Below are 15,846 nucleotides of genomic sequence, written 5' to 3'. Positions count from 1 at the left end.
GGTTTTGCATGCTGGCCATGTGATCTTAGGCAAGTCAATTTACTTCCAAGAGTCTCAATTTTTTCACATTTAATTGGGGGTAAGAGAAGAATCTTTCTTCTGTTGTTTCTTCTGAATGTTACATTGCATTGGTTAACGTATTAACTGATACATTGTCTATAAAGTACATTAAACATTGCTAGTGTTCAATAAATAATGGCCTTCATCTTCGTAATCATCACATCACCATTACCTTCTTTGTCATCATCACCATCACGACCATAATCCTTTTCATCATTATTACTATCATATCATCACCATCACCATCACCACCATCATACCAACATCATCATCATTTTCACCATCACCCTCACCACCAACATCATCATTATTATCATCCTATATAGAATCCTTATGGTGCCTTTCATTTAGTAAATGCCTCTTTAACAACCAAGCAAATCCAGTCTAAATTAAATGAATCAGCATGAATATGGCAATATTATACCAAGAATCAGTATAAGGGTGGCAGAGAATATGTCTTGGCATCCACACCTTTAATTTCCTGTTTTAGGGTCTTTTCTCCCAAACCAAGCTTTGGATGTAACACAAGCCTCTATATTCCTTAGGTGCAGATGGAATTCAAGAAGTGGTTTAGTGGGGTGCGGAAAGGGGTTGAAACTGAAAGCTCTGAGGTATTTCGCTCTGCTACTCAGACCAAAATGGTAAGATGGGCTCTTCTGCAATGCCGTGTACTTGTCTGAACTCAGTATCTCCTGCTACTCGGAACTTCCTGGTTGTTTGATCTGAAAAAAAGAGAGAGATTACATTAGATTCCTGCATTAAGCTGTGGAAGTTTCTGGGTTTTGAGACCAAACCCAGAAAATCTCTTTTTTCCCTTTTTCTTCCTCTCCCTTACTTCCTTTCTTCCCTTTTCCTATCTTTCTTCCTTCTTTCCTTTCTTTCTTCCTCTTCAGTCCATTAACAAATACCCAATGATATTTAACAGAAATGTTACACGTATTCAACAACATTCTTTTAACAAAAATTAACTGAGTTCCTAGTTTGTGCCAGCCACTGTTTTAGATATTGGGGGGAAATCCTCGCCTTCACAAAGTTGATATTCCAATAGGGAGTAGACAGACAGTAAATACCAAAAGTAGATTATACAGAGTGCTACAAAATGATATATGCTATAGAAAAAATATAGAGCAAAGGACTCACAGATACAGAGGACAAACTCATGGCTGGACTTGAGGAGAGGCGCTGCAGGGATGGGGACATGGGGGGTACGAACAACTGGGTATAAGATGGGCTCAGAGATCTATTGTACAACACAGGGAATATGCCCAATATTTTATAATAACTTCAAATGGAAATTAACCTTTAAAATTATATTAAAATTTTAAAAAGAAAATGAAAAGGGGAAAAATTTAGAAAGCAATCAGGAATGCACCAGGCTGAAAGAGTTTTGTTGTTCTTTAGTGGCTTAGTCGTGTCCAACTCTTTGTGACCCAGTGGACTATAGCCTGCCAGGATCCTCCATCCATGGAATTTTTCAGGCAAGAATACTGGAGTGGGTTGCTGTATCCTCCTCCAGGGGATCTTCCCATACAGCGATTAAACCTGCATCTCCTACACTGCAGCTAGATTCTTTACCACTGAATCACCAGGGAAGCTCTGGGGAAGTTTATTTTTAAATAATGTGGCCATAATGAACCTCCCTTCCCAGGTGGCTCTGGTGGTAAAGAACCTGCCTGCCAATACAGGAGACATAAGAGATGCAGGTTTAATCCTTGGGTCGGGAAGATCTCCTGTAGGAGGACCTGGCAACTCACTCCAGTATTCTTGTCTAGAGAACCCCATGGATGGAGGAGCCTGGTGGGTACACTTCATAGAGCCACACAAAGTCGAATACAACTGAAGTGACTTAGCGCACAGCACATTGAACCTCCCTAAGACTCTGGCACTTGAGTCCTCAGTTGTGTCCAGCTATTTGTGACCCCATGGACTGTAGCCCAGCAAGATCCTCTGTCCCTGGAATTCTCCAGGCAAGAATACTGGAGAGGGTTACCATTTCCTTCTCCAGGGGATCTTCCAGACCCAGGGATCAACCTGGGTCTCCTTCATTGCAGGCAGATTCTTTACTGTCTGAGCCACTAGGGAAGCCAAAAAACTTGATGAATATACCTAATTTTTAAAAAATGACCCCTGGGTAATCCTCTGGTGGTCCAGTAACTAGGGCTCTCTGCTTTCACTGCTGAGGGCATGGAGTCAGTCTCTGATGAGGGAATTAAGATTCCTAATGCTAAGACCCTAATGCTGGGAAAGACTGAAGGCAGGAGGAGAAGGGAGCAGCAGCAGATGAGATGGCTAGATGGTATCACCGACTCAACGGACATGAGTTTGAGCAAACTCTGGGAGATAGCAAAGAACAGGGGAGCCTGGCCTGCTGCAATCCACCAGATCGCAGAGTCAGACATGATTTAGCAACTGAACAATAGCAACAAAACAAGAAATTAAGACTCTCAAATCCAGTGAGCAATTTCCACTAGCCAGGCATTGCCCTAGGCAGAAGGAAAACAATAGTGACCAAAGCAATGAAATTTATAGAGAGTAGAGATTGACCAAAACACCTTTAGGGGCAGGACAAATATCATACAGTGAGTATGCAGAGAATTAGAATATAATGATAGGTCATGAGGAAAAGACTATTTTGGAATGAATGATTAGGGAAAAACTGAGGAGGTGACATTTCAACTAACTATATAGAAGAGTCCAGAATAATAATCATAATCCCTTATTTTTTTTAATGTGGATTATTTTTAAAGTCCACATTCTTGCCTGGGAAATCCCATGGATAGAGGAGGCTGACGTGCTACAATCCATGGAGTCTCAAAGAGTCAGTCACAACTTAGCGACTAAACAACAACAAGATTTTTAGACTTTACTGAATGTGTTACAATATTGCTTGTTTTATATTTTGGTTTTTTGGCCCTGAAGCATATGGGATCTTAACTCCCCAGCCAAGGATTGAACCCACACCCTCTGCATTGAAAGGCAAAGTCTTAACCACTGGACCCCCACAAGAGTCTCATAATCCCTATCTTTGGACAACGTGTTACATTCTAAAAAGCACATAATCAGAGACTTTCCTGGTTGTCCAGTGGTTAGGTTCTGTGCTTCCACTGCAGGGGGCATGGATTAGATACCTGGTCCGGAACTAAGATCCCGCATGCTGTGTGGTGGAGCTGCCAATAAATAAATAAGTAGTACATAATCAACCTAACCAAGCTTGCAACCTCCATTAATCCTCTGTAGCGTTTAAGTGATCCATCACTATTGGGTTTATATAGAGCCCAAGTGTCTGGATTCAGATCCCAGATTCTACCATCTCCAGGCTGTGTGACCTTGCACAAGCCACTTGATATCTCTGAATCTCAGTTTCTTCATCTGTAAAATGGGAATGATAATATCTGTCTCATCATGAGAATTAAATGATATCTTATAGGTTAAGTGCTTCAAACGCTACCTGGCACACAGTGTATGTTAGTTGCTCAGTCATGTCTGACTACTTGTGACTCCATGGACCGTAGTTCACCAAGCTCCTCTGTCCATGGAATTCTCCCTGCAAGAATACCTGAGTGGTTGCCATTCTTTTCTCCAGTGAAACTTCCTAACCCGGGGGCTAAACCCAGGTTTCCTGCATTGCAGGCAGATTCTTTACCTCTGAGCCCCCAACATGTAATGTTTGTGAAGAAACTAAGTTTTTAAACCCCATCATAGATGGTGTTATGGGGTGTTGAGTAAAAAAACCAAAAAAATACACAACCTAAAAGTTGAGAATTATGTTTTATTTGTCATACTTCCGAGGACTTCAAGAAGAGCCCTGAGGGACTGCTCCAAACAGGCAAGGGAGGAGTCAGGATATATAAGAGTTTTTACAACAAAGATCAGGTAGTCAGAACAGCAAAAGATTACTGTTAATTAAGGGAGATTAACTTAAGGGACATCTTAAGGAATTTAGTGCTTTTCTATGTACAGGAAAATGTGAGTCTGCATGTTTGCTCTAAGTCCCTTCAGTCGTTCCCACTCTATGCGACCCTATGGACTGAAGCTCTCCAGTCAAGACTACTGGAGTGGGTTGCCATGCCCTCCTGGATCTTCCCCACCCAGGAATAGAGGATCTTCCTGACTCAAGTCTCTTAAGTCTCCTGCTTTGCAGATGGATTCTTTCCCACTAGCACCACCTGGGAAACCCACGAGAGCCTAGGCTCTTTGAAATAATTCCTTTGATAAGCATCTTAGCTATTTACCTCCATATCCCATTCTTTCTCATCCTGAGTCCCCTCAGGGTGCACCTTTGTAGGTGGCTGTACCATCCTTTGTTTACTGATACATCAGGCAACATTAATAGCACCCCACTCCAGTACTCTTGCCTGGAAAATCCCTTGGACGGAGGAGCCTGGTGGGCTGCAGTCCACGGGGTCGCTAAGACTCGGACACAACTGAGTGACTTCACTTTCACTTTTCACTTTCGTGCCTTGGAGAAGGAAATGCCAACTCACTCCAGTGTTCTTGCCTGGAGAATCCCAGGGACGGGGGAGCCTGGTGGGCTGCCGTCTATGGGGTCGCACAGAGTCGGACATGACTGAAGCGACTTAGCAGCAGCAGCAGCAGTAGCTTCGGATTTACTGAGCTTTGAACCTTAGGGCAATTCTAGCTTGTCACTTCCAAGCACGCTTAAAAGTTTTAGTTAATTTCTGAGGTGTTCATTTCCCTTCAGCTTTTTCTCCACATTGTTTCCCCCAAATAGGAGAAACTGGAGAAGTCATCAGAATTCTTTTGCAAAAAAGACTCTGCGTCTATCCAGCCACCGCCTGGGCCTCAACTTGTTAGTGTTTCTTGGCTCAAAACAGACAACTGAGCTGCGTGTGGACTGCGCCCCCTCGTGGTCATGTATGGATGGGACCAATGCCACTGTGGACCTTACCTGTGAAAATGAGTCCTAACTGATTTCCTCATCTTGGTTTCTCTCTCCATAGAAGGAAAGGGACACCTGGGGGAATTCTTAGATTCAGAATCCAGTATTGTGTGTCAGGCGCAATCAAATGGTTAAGAAATCCTTTTTAATGATGAGAGAAATAAGTGGATTTTCCTCTGCTAGACATTACCAACTTGCCTATGACTGACTAACATCTGGATCCAGCTTACAGATTCTCCTCTGGCTTCTCCGCTGCATTTTATGCTCCCCAAGATTTTGCATCTCTGGACACCTGCATAATTCAATAATTCTCATATGAATTAATATGAAAAGAGGGTTGCATGCTTGGCAATGCAAAAATGGGACACCACCAGTCCCACTTAGGAGTGAATTGTCTTCAGGAAGAAGTTTGCAGTCAGAACACCAGCACTTTTCCGTTTTCTTTGCCTGAAGACTTTTTTGAACCTACCCTACTCTCTGATTAAATATAATTTTGTTTTCTTAGTTTCATCTCTGAAGGAAAGTTACAGGGCTCAAAATAGCCTGGCGTTAAAGTTCCCCTCCAGGTCCTCCCCACCATTCTATGCAAAACAAAGAACTCTCTCACCCCAAGAAAAAATGGACATTAAGGTTGATTATGCCCAGCTCCCAGCCGGTCCAGCCTCTGGCCGATCTCCAAAATTCCTTGCCCCAGCCGTTTAAGAGATAACTACTCCGAACAACCTTGAAGAACAGGCCCCCTTAAGACAGTAGCTTTCCACGTACATGCCTATATATACTTACTGTTTTCTTGGGTAAGTGCAGCAGCTCACTAATCTGACTGCTGCCCCTTCTCGCCTCATTAAAGGTGATCTGTCCCTGTAGAGTGCTGGTCTCGTTATTTTTCTGAACCTCACCTTCTTTAACTCCCTTACCCTACATTTTTGGTGTCGAAACCCCAGGAGGTTGACGGTTCCTTCTCCTTCTCCACGGCCAGCTCTTCGCAGCGTGGAAGCCTGCCAAGCTCTTTCCCGCTGGGGTTTTCAAGACCTCCTCAAGAGGACGCCCTATGCCTTCGTGAGCGGTACAAGTCCTGTGTAAGGGCTTTATTGGTTTTCTATGTAACCCGAGGAATATTGGCCTCTCTCTCTCTCTTCCTCTTTTCTCTACACTTTTCTTTTCCACAAGACCGACCAACTCCAGGACAGAGGCCTTTTGCCATTCGATCCCTTTACATGCAACACTCCACTCAAGCCGGCCCCTAAATTAAGGTAAGATCCGGACGCTGTTCTAGAGGCTCCCTAGAACCCAGTTCTCTCCGATCCCGGGACCCCCGGCCTAGGACCACTCTGTAGGCGATGGTGGGGGACCCTCCACCTCGACACAGAGCTCTCTTCTCGTAACTCCTATTGCGACTACGGGTGACAACTCGAGCTCCCAATAAGAGCCTTTGCTTGCCTTTCAATTATGGGGTCTGGCCAATCTGTCCCAAAAGATTCCTCTCTAGCTTGTGTTCTCAAAAATCTCAGACCACTCACTCACTGAACTCAAAGCTAACTGCTTAAAACAACTGTATACAGATCTGGCCTCAATACCAATTAGACAATCAAAATTAGACAATCAAAATCCTGGCCTGAGATCGGGACTTTCGATTTCAATATTTTATCAGATCTCACTAACTTCCTCAAATGGAATGGCAAATGGTCAAAGGACCCCTATATTCAAGCCTTCTGAGACCTTAGAAGCCATCCTTCTCTCTGCAAAGACTGTTCATCAAATCCTCCTCTGCTGTCTCTCCCTGTCCATTACAAAAGAATCCAAATCTAAAGCCCCTAAAAGGCCCCCTAAACCCTCAGCCCCCGATTTTGACCCAGCAGATGAGCCTCCTTCCTACCGCCCCGGAGAAAAAGCTTCCGGAGACGAGACCCCATCCTCTAGCCCTTCCTCCTCTGAAACAGAAGGCGATGACTCCAGAACCCCCAAAGAGATTTCCAGCCCCCTCCATCGGCCAGGACCCGAAGCAAACACATTTCCTCTCAGAGAGGCAGTGGGACCAGAGGGCCCTACACGGGTTCATGCACCTTTCTCAATTTCTGATATGAGCCAAACTGAAGAAAAATTGGAATCCTTTTCAGAAAATCCTACTAGATACATAAAAAAATTCCTCCGCCTTACACAAGCATATCATTTAACCTAAAATGATCTTTATTACATCCTAAATGCCACTTTAACCCCTGATGGAAAGAAATGGATATGACAGGCAGCCTGGACTCCTGCTGATCAGCTCCATAACCAAGATAGGACAAATTTGGTGATTGATGATGCAGTCCCTTTAACTGAACCACTGTGGACATATCAAGCAGGCAATGCCAACATCTGGTACCTACATCATATGATCATTTGTTTACTAGAAGCAATGCTAAAAAGCTCTCACATTCACGTTAATAATTACAATAAGATTAGGAAAGTGACTCAAGAAAAAGATAAAAATACTGCCCTTTTTCTTTCATGGCTTACTGAGGCAGTCCAAAAATACACTAATCTAGATATTTCCACCCCCGCCGGACTTCTGTACCTACATGTCCAGTTCATAAGCCAGTTAGCCCCCAATATTCGCTGAAAACTATGCCAGTTAGAAAAGGGCCCTAAATCCCCTCAGTGAGATCTCCTAAAATTAGCCTTTAAAGTTTTCAACAATAGGAAGGAAGAAGCAAAAAAAGAAAAAGAAAAAAAAAAAAAAGGCCACATATGCTTTATTCGCTGCAGCTATCCAAGGGAAAAAATCAACCCCTTTGGCCCATCAACCTCAGCCCACCCATAGGAAACTACTCTCCAGGTCCCTGCTTCAGATGTAACCAAACAGGACACTGGGCTAAGTCCTGCCGAAACCCCTGCTGCTGTTGCTGCTGCTGCTAAGTTGCTTCAGTCGTGTCTGACTCTTTGCGACCCCATAGACGGCAGCCCACCAGGCTCCCCCGTCCCTGGGGTTCTCCAGGCAAGAACACTGGAGTGGGTTGCCATTTCCTTCACCCACCAAACCCTGCCCCACCTGCAAACAACGGGTCCACTGGAAAATAGATTGTTCTCAGACACTACCCACCAAATCTTGGGGTCCACCCCAGGCCCAACAACAATGGGCCAGGAACCAGACTCAGGGAGGCCCTGGCATCCCAGACCATGGTTCCTCGAATTAGGTGAGAGATGATCCAATCATGCCTGGGTTATTCCAGTGATGGAGCTCAAGCTCCAAACCCCAAGTCCGCCCCATACAGATAGACTCAAAGCTTCAGGTAATTGGCATGGTGGCCAGACACAAAGTCTCATTTCTAACACTGGAGTGGCCTTTTCACTTTTAACCTCCTTTAAGGGCCCTCTCCAACCTTCAAAAGTGGCCATCATATGGGTCTCAGACATCCCTTTCTATCCCAAAATAACCCCTCCTCTCCTTTATTCCTTTGGCAAAACAACACTAACACATTCTTTTATAATAGTTCCTCAATGCCCAGTGACAGTGATCGGATGTGATCTTCTGGCTAAGCTAAAACTTCCCATTTTTAGATCCCATATCACTTCTTTGCATTCAAATGGCACCTGAACCCCTGGCCAACCCTCACTCCCAAAACCTGCCCCCTGACCTTTCCCCGATAGATCCTCAGGTCTGGGGCACCGAAGCCCCATCAGTAGCCAGACACCATTCCCTATGCAGGTCTTTCTTTAAAATCCCTCTCAAATAATAACCCAAACTCAATATACCCTGATCACAGAATCCCAACAAGGACTTAAACCAATAATCTCCCGACTGCTCAAAACCAGCCTTTTGCAGCCTATCTGTCCTCCTCATAATACTCCTATACTGGCAGTCAAAAAGGGACCCCACTCATGGTGTCTAGTCCAAGATCTTCACAAGGTCAATGAGGCCATAATACCTGTACACTCCGTGGTCACTAACCCTACACCCTTCTCTCACGTATTCCCCCTGACACACTCTATTTCATGGTTTTAGACCTCAAAGATGATTTCTTTACTATACCCTACACCACTCTTCACAGCCCCTATTTGCCTTCACCTAGACAGCTCCAGGGATGGGGGAGCCTGGTGGGCTGCCATCTATGGGGTTGCACAGAGTTGGAGACGACTGAAGCAACTTAGCAGCAGCAGACAGATCCAGATACATATCAGTCTCAACAGTTAACTTAGACCGTTTTACGGGAGTTTAGAGATAGCCCTCATTTTTTCGGTCAAGCCCTCCAAAGAGACCTACAAACTTTAGACCTAGGTTCTACTACCTGACTCCAATATGTACATGATTTATTGTTCCTCTCGTCATAACTGCCTGGTCCACACTGCGACAGTATTAAATGCCCTAGGCGACTGTGGCTACAGAGTCTCACTCTCCAAAGCACGAATTACTTCCACCATTGCTGATCACATGGGATTACTTCTCACTCCCACATCCAAAATAATCCCAACTCAGAGATTTCGAGCCTTGACACAGACCCCCAGGCCCCAAACCAAGAGAAAACTTCTTTCTCTATTAGGTCTATTAAACTTCTTCCAAATATGGGTCCCAAATTTTGCCCTCCACACAAAACCTCTCTACCAAGCTACTCGAAATAACTTGAATGAACCCTTATTGGCCCCCACCTCTCTCCACACCCCAATACAGACTCTTATCAAACATTTACTACAGGCCCCTTCTCTTTACTTACCTGATTACACCAAGCCTTTCTTCCTTTTTGTACATTTTCGACAAGGACATGCCTTAGAGATTCTGTGCCAAAAAAAGGGGAGACTTACGGGGCCCCTAGCTTATCTAAACAACTTATCTAAACAACTCGATCTCATCACGCTCGGATGGCCACCTTGTCTCCAGGCCTTAGCTGCAACCACCCTCTTAATACCTGAAGCCCAAAAACTAACCCGAAATGCTCCTCTAACTGTATGCTCACCTCATTCCTTCAAAGATTTACTCTCTCATCGGGCTTTCCTTTCTCTGCCCCCTGCTCAACTACAAATCCTCACCCACACCTCCTTGGCCCATCCCTTTCTTTTATGCCTTGTAAACCTCTCAATCCTGCTAGCTTACTCCCTACATCAGATCCAGAAGCAGAACACCTATTTCATGACTGTGTTCAGACTTTAGATGTGACACTTAATCCCTTTGAACATATAACTGATCAGCCCCTTACTGACTCCAAAGTCCCATCCTGGTTCATAGATGGCACTGCCCAAAAACAAGCCCCATTTGGGGCTTGATACACTATAGTTCAGGGACAGCCCGACAAAGTTATCCCCGCTAGCCTCATCAAGTCAGCCACACTCCCAACTCACACGTCCTCACAACAGGCTGAACTGATAGCTCTTACACAAGCTTTGACCCTAGCCAAAGACCAAAAGATAAACATTTACACTGACTCCAAATACGTCTATAACATATTACATTCTAACATTATAATCTGGAGAGAAAAGAGATTCCTCTCTCAGAAAGACACACCCATTCTCAATGCTTCTTTTATATCTGAACTCCTCCATGCAGCTCAGCTCCCAAAATAAGCTGCTGTAATACACTGCCAGAGACATCAGCGATACAGTCCTATCTCCTTTTATAGTGAAGTCGCTCAGTCGTGGCGACTCTTTGCTACCTGTGGAGTCTAGCCCACCAGACTCCTCTGTCCATGGGATTTTTCAGGCAAGAATACTGGAGTGGGTTGCCATTTCAACAACAGGCCGCCTCTGTTAGTCCTGCCTTTACTATCGCCCAAATTGGGGAACCTAACACCCACACATTACTTTCATATTTACATTCCTTTTTCCACCCCTCTGCAAAAGTACTTAAGGCTTTCCTTCAGAACTTTATTAAACTGACTAAGGATGATGTGACTTATTTAAATAATCTGACCCAAACTTGTGCCATTTCTCAGTAGACAAATCCTAACATTTGACTCCCTCCTTTCCCCACCCACCAAATTCGTGGACATCTTCCTGCACAAGACTGACAGATAGATTTCACCCACATGCCACCCGTAAAAAGGGTTAAATTTCTCCTAGTCCTCGTAGATACATTTTCTGGATGGATTGAAGCTTTCCTGACTACTAACAAATGAGCCCCTACTGTGGCTCAGCTTATTCTTACTGAAATCCTCCCAAGGTTTGGAATACCTTCCTCCTTCCAGTCTGACAACAGGCCCGAGTTCACATCCCAAATCACCCAAAATATTGCATGAGCCCTTCTAGTTCCTTGGAGGCTTCACATTCCTTATCATTCCCGGTCTTCTGATAAGGTTGAGAGAGCCAACCAAGTCCTAAAAGAAACTCTGACCAAATTAACAATCAAACTTCATCAAGACCGATCTAAACTCCTCCCTTTACCCCTCTTAAAGGTCCAGGCCTTACCAAAAAAAAAAAAATCCCTTAAATATCAGTCCATTTGAGGCCATGTATGGGAGGCCCATAATACCTTTGGGTCTACCCCCTTCCCAGGACAGTCCCAAACTGCCTTCCCACCTTCCTTTTCCTTTAGTTGCCCAGATACGAAATGCCCTTTGGCAACATATGGATAACTTACTCCCTCGACCACACCCCAATCTTCCATACCCATCCCTTCAAATAGGAGACAAAGTCTATATGACAGTTCAGTCCCACTCAGATGTAACCCCAAAATGACAAGGACCCTACATAGTAATTCTGCTGACCCCTACCACTACAAAATTAGAAAAAAAAAAATCACCCCTTGGGTACACATCACCCTGTTTAAAAAAAAAAAAAAAGGTTATGCAGCCCAATGATGAAAATGCTTGCCAGACTAATACTTATCTAGTTTCTCACACAGACCCTACAACTCTAAAATTCTCACAGCTTCCACTAGCCCCAACTGGCAACAGATGAGCCTGTCTGTTTCACGGCTACAATTATTCCTGGAACAACTTCTGGCAGATATCTGGGTCATGAGTCCTCAAGGATCCACACTCAAACACATTGAAGATTACATCTCCACCCTGTGGCTACAGGAAACCTTTTATAACTTGTACCCCTTCTCAGACCATTCATTTTTATCATCCTCCTACTCACCTTTGGGCCTTATTTGTTTAATCTTTTCCAGAAATTCCTCCAAGGCCGAATCTGAGCCATTTCCCAAGACCAAGTCAAGATTGTTCTTTTGTTTGAGACCCTGATGGCTAGAATAAAAATCAACACTACGGGCCTTAGACTTCCTTCCTCCCAGACCACAAACCCCTGATCCTCATTTATCAGCATGAAGAAGCCCTAAACATTAACTGCGTCCATCTCTCTTTCTCTTTTTATATATATTCCTTAGGGCCTGGAATGAAGAAAAGTTACGTGGCTCAAAATAGTCTGGAATTAAAATTCCCCTCCAGGTCCTCCCCACCATTCTACGCAAAACAAAGAACTCTCTCACCCCGAGAAAAAATGGACATTAAGGTTGATTATGCCCAGCTCCCAGCCGGTCCAGCCTCTGGCCGATCTCCAAAATTCCTTGCCCCAGCCGTTTAAGAGATAACTACTCTGAACAACCTTGGAGAAGAACAGGCCCCCTTAAGACAACAGCTTTCCACATACATGCCTATATGTACTTACTCTTTTCTTGGGTAAGTGCAGCAGCTCGATAATCTGACTGTTGCCCCTTCTCGCCTCATTAAAGGTGATCTGTTCCTGTAGAGTGCTGGTCTCATTCTTTTTCCGAGCCTCGCCTTCTCTAACTCCTTTACCCTACAATCTCCATGTCCTGGTATAAATGCTCCCAAACTAAAACCGTGAGGCATATCACATCAGTAATTTGATCTGATTTATTCTGTTCTACTGTTTCTAAATTCGTTTCCAAACATGTTGGGTTTTAGGTGTGTGTTTCAACATTAGAATTATTAAGTGCATGGATAACTTGGTGACCAGACAATGTTTCCAAAACAATTTTAAATTGTAATGACAGTACAATTATGATTCATTAAAAAAGAAAGTGTAGAACATACTGTAAAGTTAAGCATATAGTCAAATTCAGAATACCCCAATACTGTAATTATAACAGGCTTCCCAGGGGCACTAGTGGTAAAGAACCCGCCTGCCAATGCAAGAGAAATAAGAAACTCAGGTTCGATCCCTGGGTTGGGAAGATCCCCTGGAGAAGGAAATGGCAACCCCCTCCAGTATTCTTGCCTGGGAAATCCCATGGACAGAGGAACCTGGTGGGCTACAGTCCATGGGGTCACAGAGTCAGACAAGACTGAGCATACACCATATATAATGCTATAATATGGCGGTGTGTTAACAACTTAGTCTTAGTAAAGGTTAAAGGATGAGATATTAAAAATAACTGTAGCTACCTTAATTTGTTAACAAATACAAAATATAAAAAGAGATTGTAATTGTGATATCAAAGACAAAAAAGGAGAGAAGAGTGTAGCTTTTATGTGTGATTGGGGTTAGTGAAAATAGAAGTCACTCAGTTCCTTTGCAACCCCATGGACTATACAGTCCATGGAATTCTCCAGGCCAGAATACTGGAATGGGCAGCCTTTCCCTTCTCCAGGAAATCTTCCCAACCCAGGGATTCCCCACATTGCAGGTGGATTCTTTACCAGCTGTGCCACAAGAGAAGCCGAAGAATACTGGAGTGGGTAGCCTATCCCTTCTCCAGTGGATCTTCCCGACCCAAGAATCAAACCAGGGTCTTCCGCATTGCAGGCGGATTCTTTACCAACTGAGTATCAGGGAAGCCCCGGGGTTAAGTTGCTATCAACTTAAAATGGATGATTTTAGCTGTAAGATGTTTTATGGAAGCCTTGGGGTAACCACAAAAGCAAAAACGTATAGTAGATTCACACACACAAAAAAAATGGAATCACTGTATACCACCTTGGAAAATCATCTATTCATAAAGGTAGGCAGAGAGGAAAAAGGGAACAGTGGAGCTACAAAAAAATTGCCAGGTAATAATTAGTGAAATGACATTAGTGTGTCCTTAACTAATAAGGACCTACTGTACAGCTCAGGGAACTCTATTCAATACTCTGTAATAGCCCACATGGGGAAAGAATCTTAAAAAATAGCAAATATATGTATACATATAAATGATTCACTTTACTGTACAGTAGAAGCGAACACGACATTGTAAATCAACTGTATTCCAGTTAAAAAAACAAAACCAACATTTATACAATGGAATATTACTCAGCTGTTAAAAAGAATGAAATAATGCCATTTATAGCAACATGGATGGACCTCTAGATTGCCATACTGAGTGAAGTAAGTCAGGCAGAGAAAGAGAAATATCTTTATTATGGCATCTCTTATATGTGGAATTTAAAAAGAACTGATACAAATTAACTTACTTACAAAAAAGAAACAGATTTACAGACTTCAGTTCAGTTCAGTCGCTCAGTCCCGTCCGACTCTTTGCGACCCCATGAATCGCAGCACGCCAGGCCTCCCTCTCCATCACCAGCCCCCGGAGTTCACTCAAATTCACGTCCATCGAGTCAGTGATGCCATCTAGCCATCTCATCCTCTGTCATCCCTTTCTCCTCCTGCCCCCAATCCCTCCCAGCATCACAGTCTTTTCCAGTGAGTCAACTCTTCGCATGAGGTGGCCAAAGTACTGGAGTTTCAGCTTTAGCATCATTCCTTCCAAAAACACTCAGGACTGATGTCCTTTAGAATGGACTGGTTGGATCTCCTTGCAGTCCAAGGGACTCTCAGGAGTCTTCTCCAACACCACAGTTCAAAAGCATCAATTCTTCAGTGCTCAGCTTTCTTCACAGTCCAACTCTCACATCCATACATGACCACTGGAAAAACCATAGCCTTGACTAGACGGACCTTTGTTGGCAAAGTAATGTCTCTGCTTTTCAATATGCTATCTAGGTTGGTCATAACTTTCCTTCCAAGGAGTAAGCGTCTTTTAATTTCATGGCTGCAATCACCATCTGCAGTGATTTTGGAGCCCCCAAAAATAAAGTCTGACACTGTTTCCCCATCTATTTCCCATGAAGTGATGGCACCAGATGCCATGATCTTCGTTTTCTGAATGTTGAGCTTTAAGCCAACTTTTTCACTCTCCTCTTTTACTTTCATCAAGAGGCTTTTTAGTTCCTCTTCACTTTCTGCCATAAGGGTGGTGTCATTTGCATATCTGAGGTTATTGATATTTCTCCTAGCAATCTTGATTCCAGCATATGCTTCTTCCAGCCCAGAGTTTCTCATGATGTATTCTGCATATAAGTTAAATAAGCAGGGTGACAATATACAGCCTTGATGTACTCCTTTTCCTATTTGGAACCAGTCTGTTCCATGTCCAGTTCTAACTGTTGCTTCCTGACCTGCATACAGATGTCTCAAGAGGCACGTCAGGTGGTCTAGTATTCCCATCTTTTTCAGAATTTTCCACAGTTTATTGTAATCCACACAGTCAAAGGCTTCGGTATAATCAATAAAGCAGAAATAGATGTTTTTTCTGGAGCTCTCTTGCTTTTTCGATGATCCAGCGGATGTTGGCAATTTGATCTCTGGTTGCTCTGCCTTTTCTAAAACCAGCTTGAACTTATGGTTGCCCATGCATGCTAAGTCTTCTCAGTTGTGTCCGCTCTTTGCTACCCTATGAATTGTAGTCCGCCAAGCTCCTCTGTCCATAGGAATTCTCCAGGCAGGAATACCAGAGTGGTTTGCCATGCCCTCCTCCAAGGGATCTTCCCAACCCAGGGATTGAACCTGTGTCTCCTGTGGTTCCTGCATTGCAGGCAGATTCTTAACTGCTGAGCCACGGGGGAAGACCATGGTTGCCCGTACATACTGCTGTATTTTAAATGGATGACCAATAAGGACCTACTGTATAGCACACAGGATGACCAATAAGGACCTACTGTATAGCACACAGGACTCTGCTCAATGTTATGTGT

The 15,846-nt window shown here is 43.8% G+C and overlaps 1 protein-coding gene across 2 annotated transcripts in view; it reads left to right on the top strand.

The window, feature by feature from the left end:
• LOC102277268 (putative adhesion G protein-coupled receptor E4P) overlaps positions 1 to 5,815 on the top strand; it is a 37,070-nt gene extending 31,255 nt beyond the window's left edge. The window contains exons 16-17 of one of the 2 annotated variants that reach the window (XM_005890731.2): positions 606 to 701; positions 4,793 to 5,815. In XM_005890731.2, the coding sequence (XP_005890793.2) occupies positions 606 to 701; positions 4,793 to 4,903 (207 nt within the window). In that variant the 3' untranslated portion in view covers positions 4,904 to 5,815. The remainder of the gene's footprint in view (positions 1 to 605; positions 702 to 4,792) is intronic. The other variant, XM_070373810.1, reaches the window with a different exon arrangement.
• The last annotated feature ends 10,031 nt before the right edge of the window (positions 5,816 to 15,846 follow it).

This window comes from Bos mutus, chromosome 7 (genome assembly GCF_027580195.1).
Source record: "Bos mutus isolate GX-2022 chromosome 7, NWIPB_WYAK_1.1, whole genome shotgun sequence".
NCBI lineage: Eukaryota > Metazoa > Chordata > Mammalia > Artiodactyla > Bovidae > Bos > Bos mutus.
Note: the sequence above shows the minus strand (reverse complement) of the source record. Positions and strands in the feature narration are given on the sequence as shown.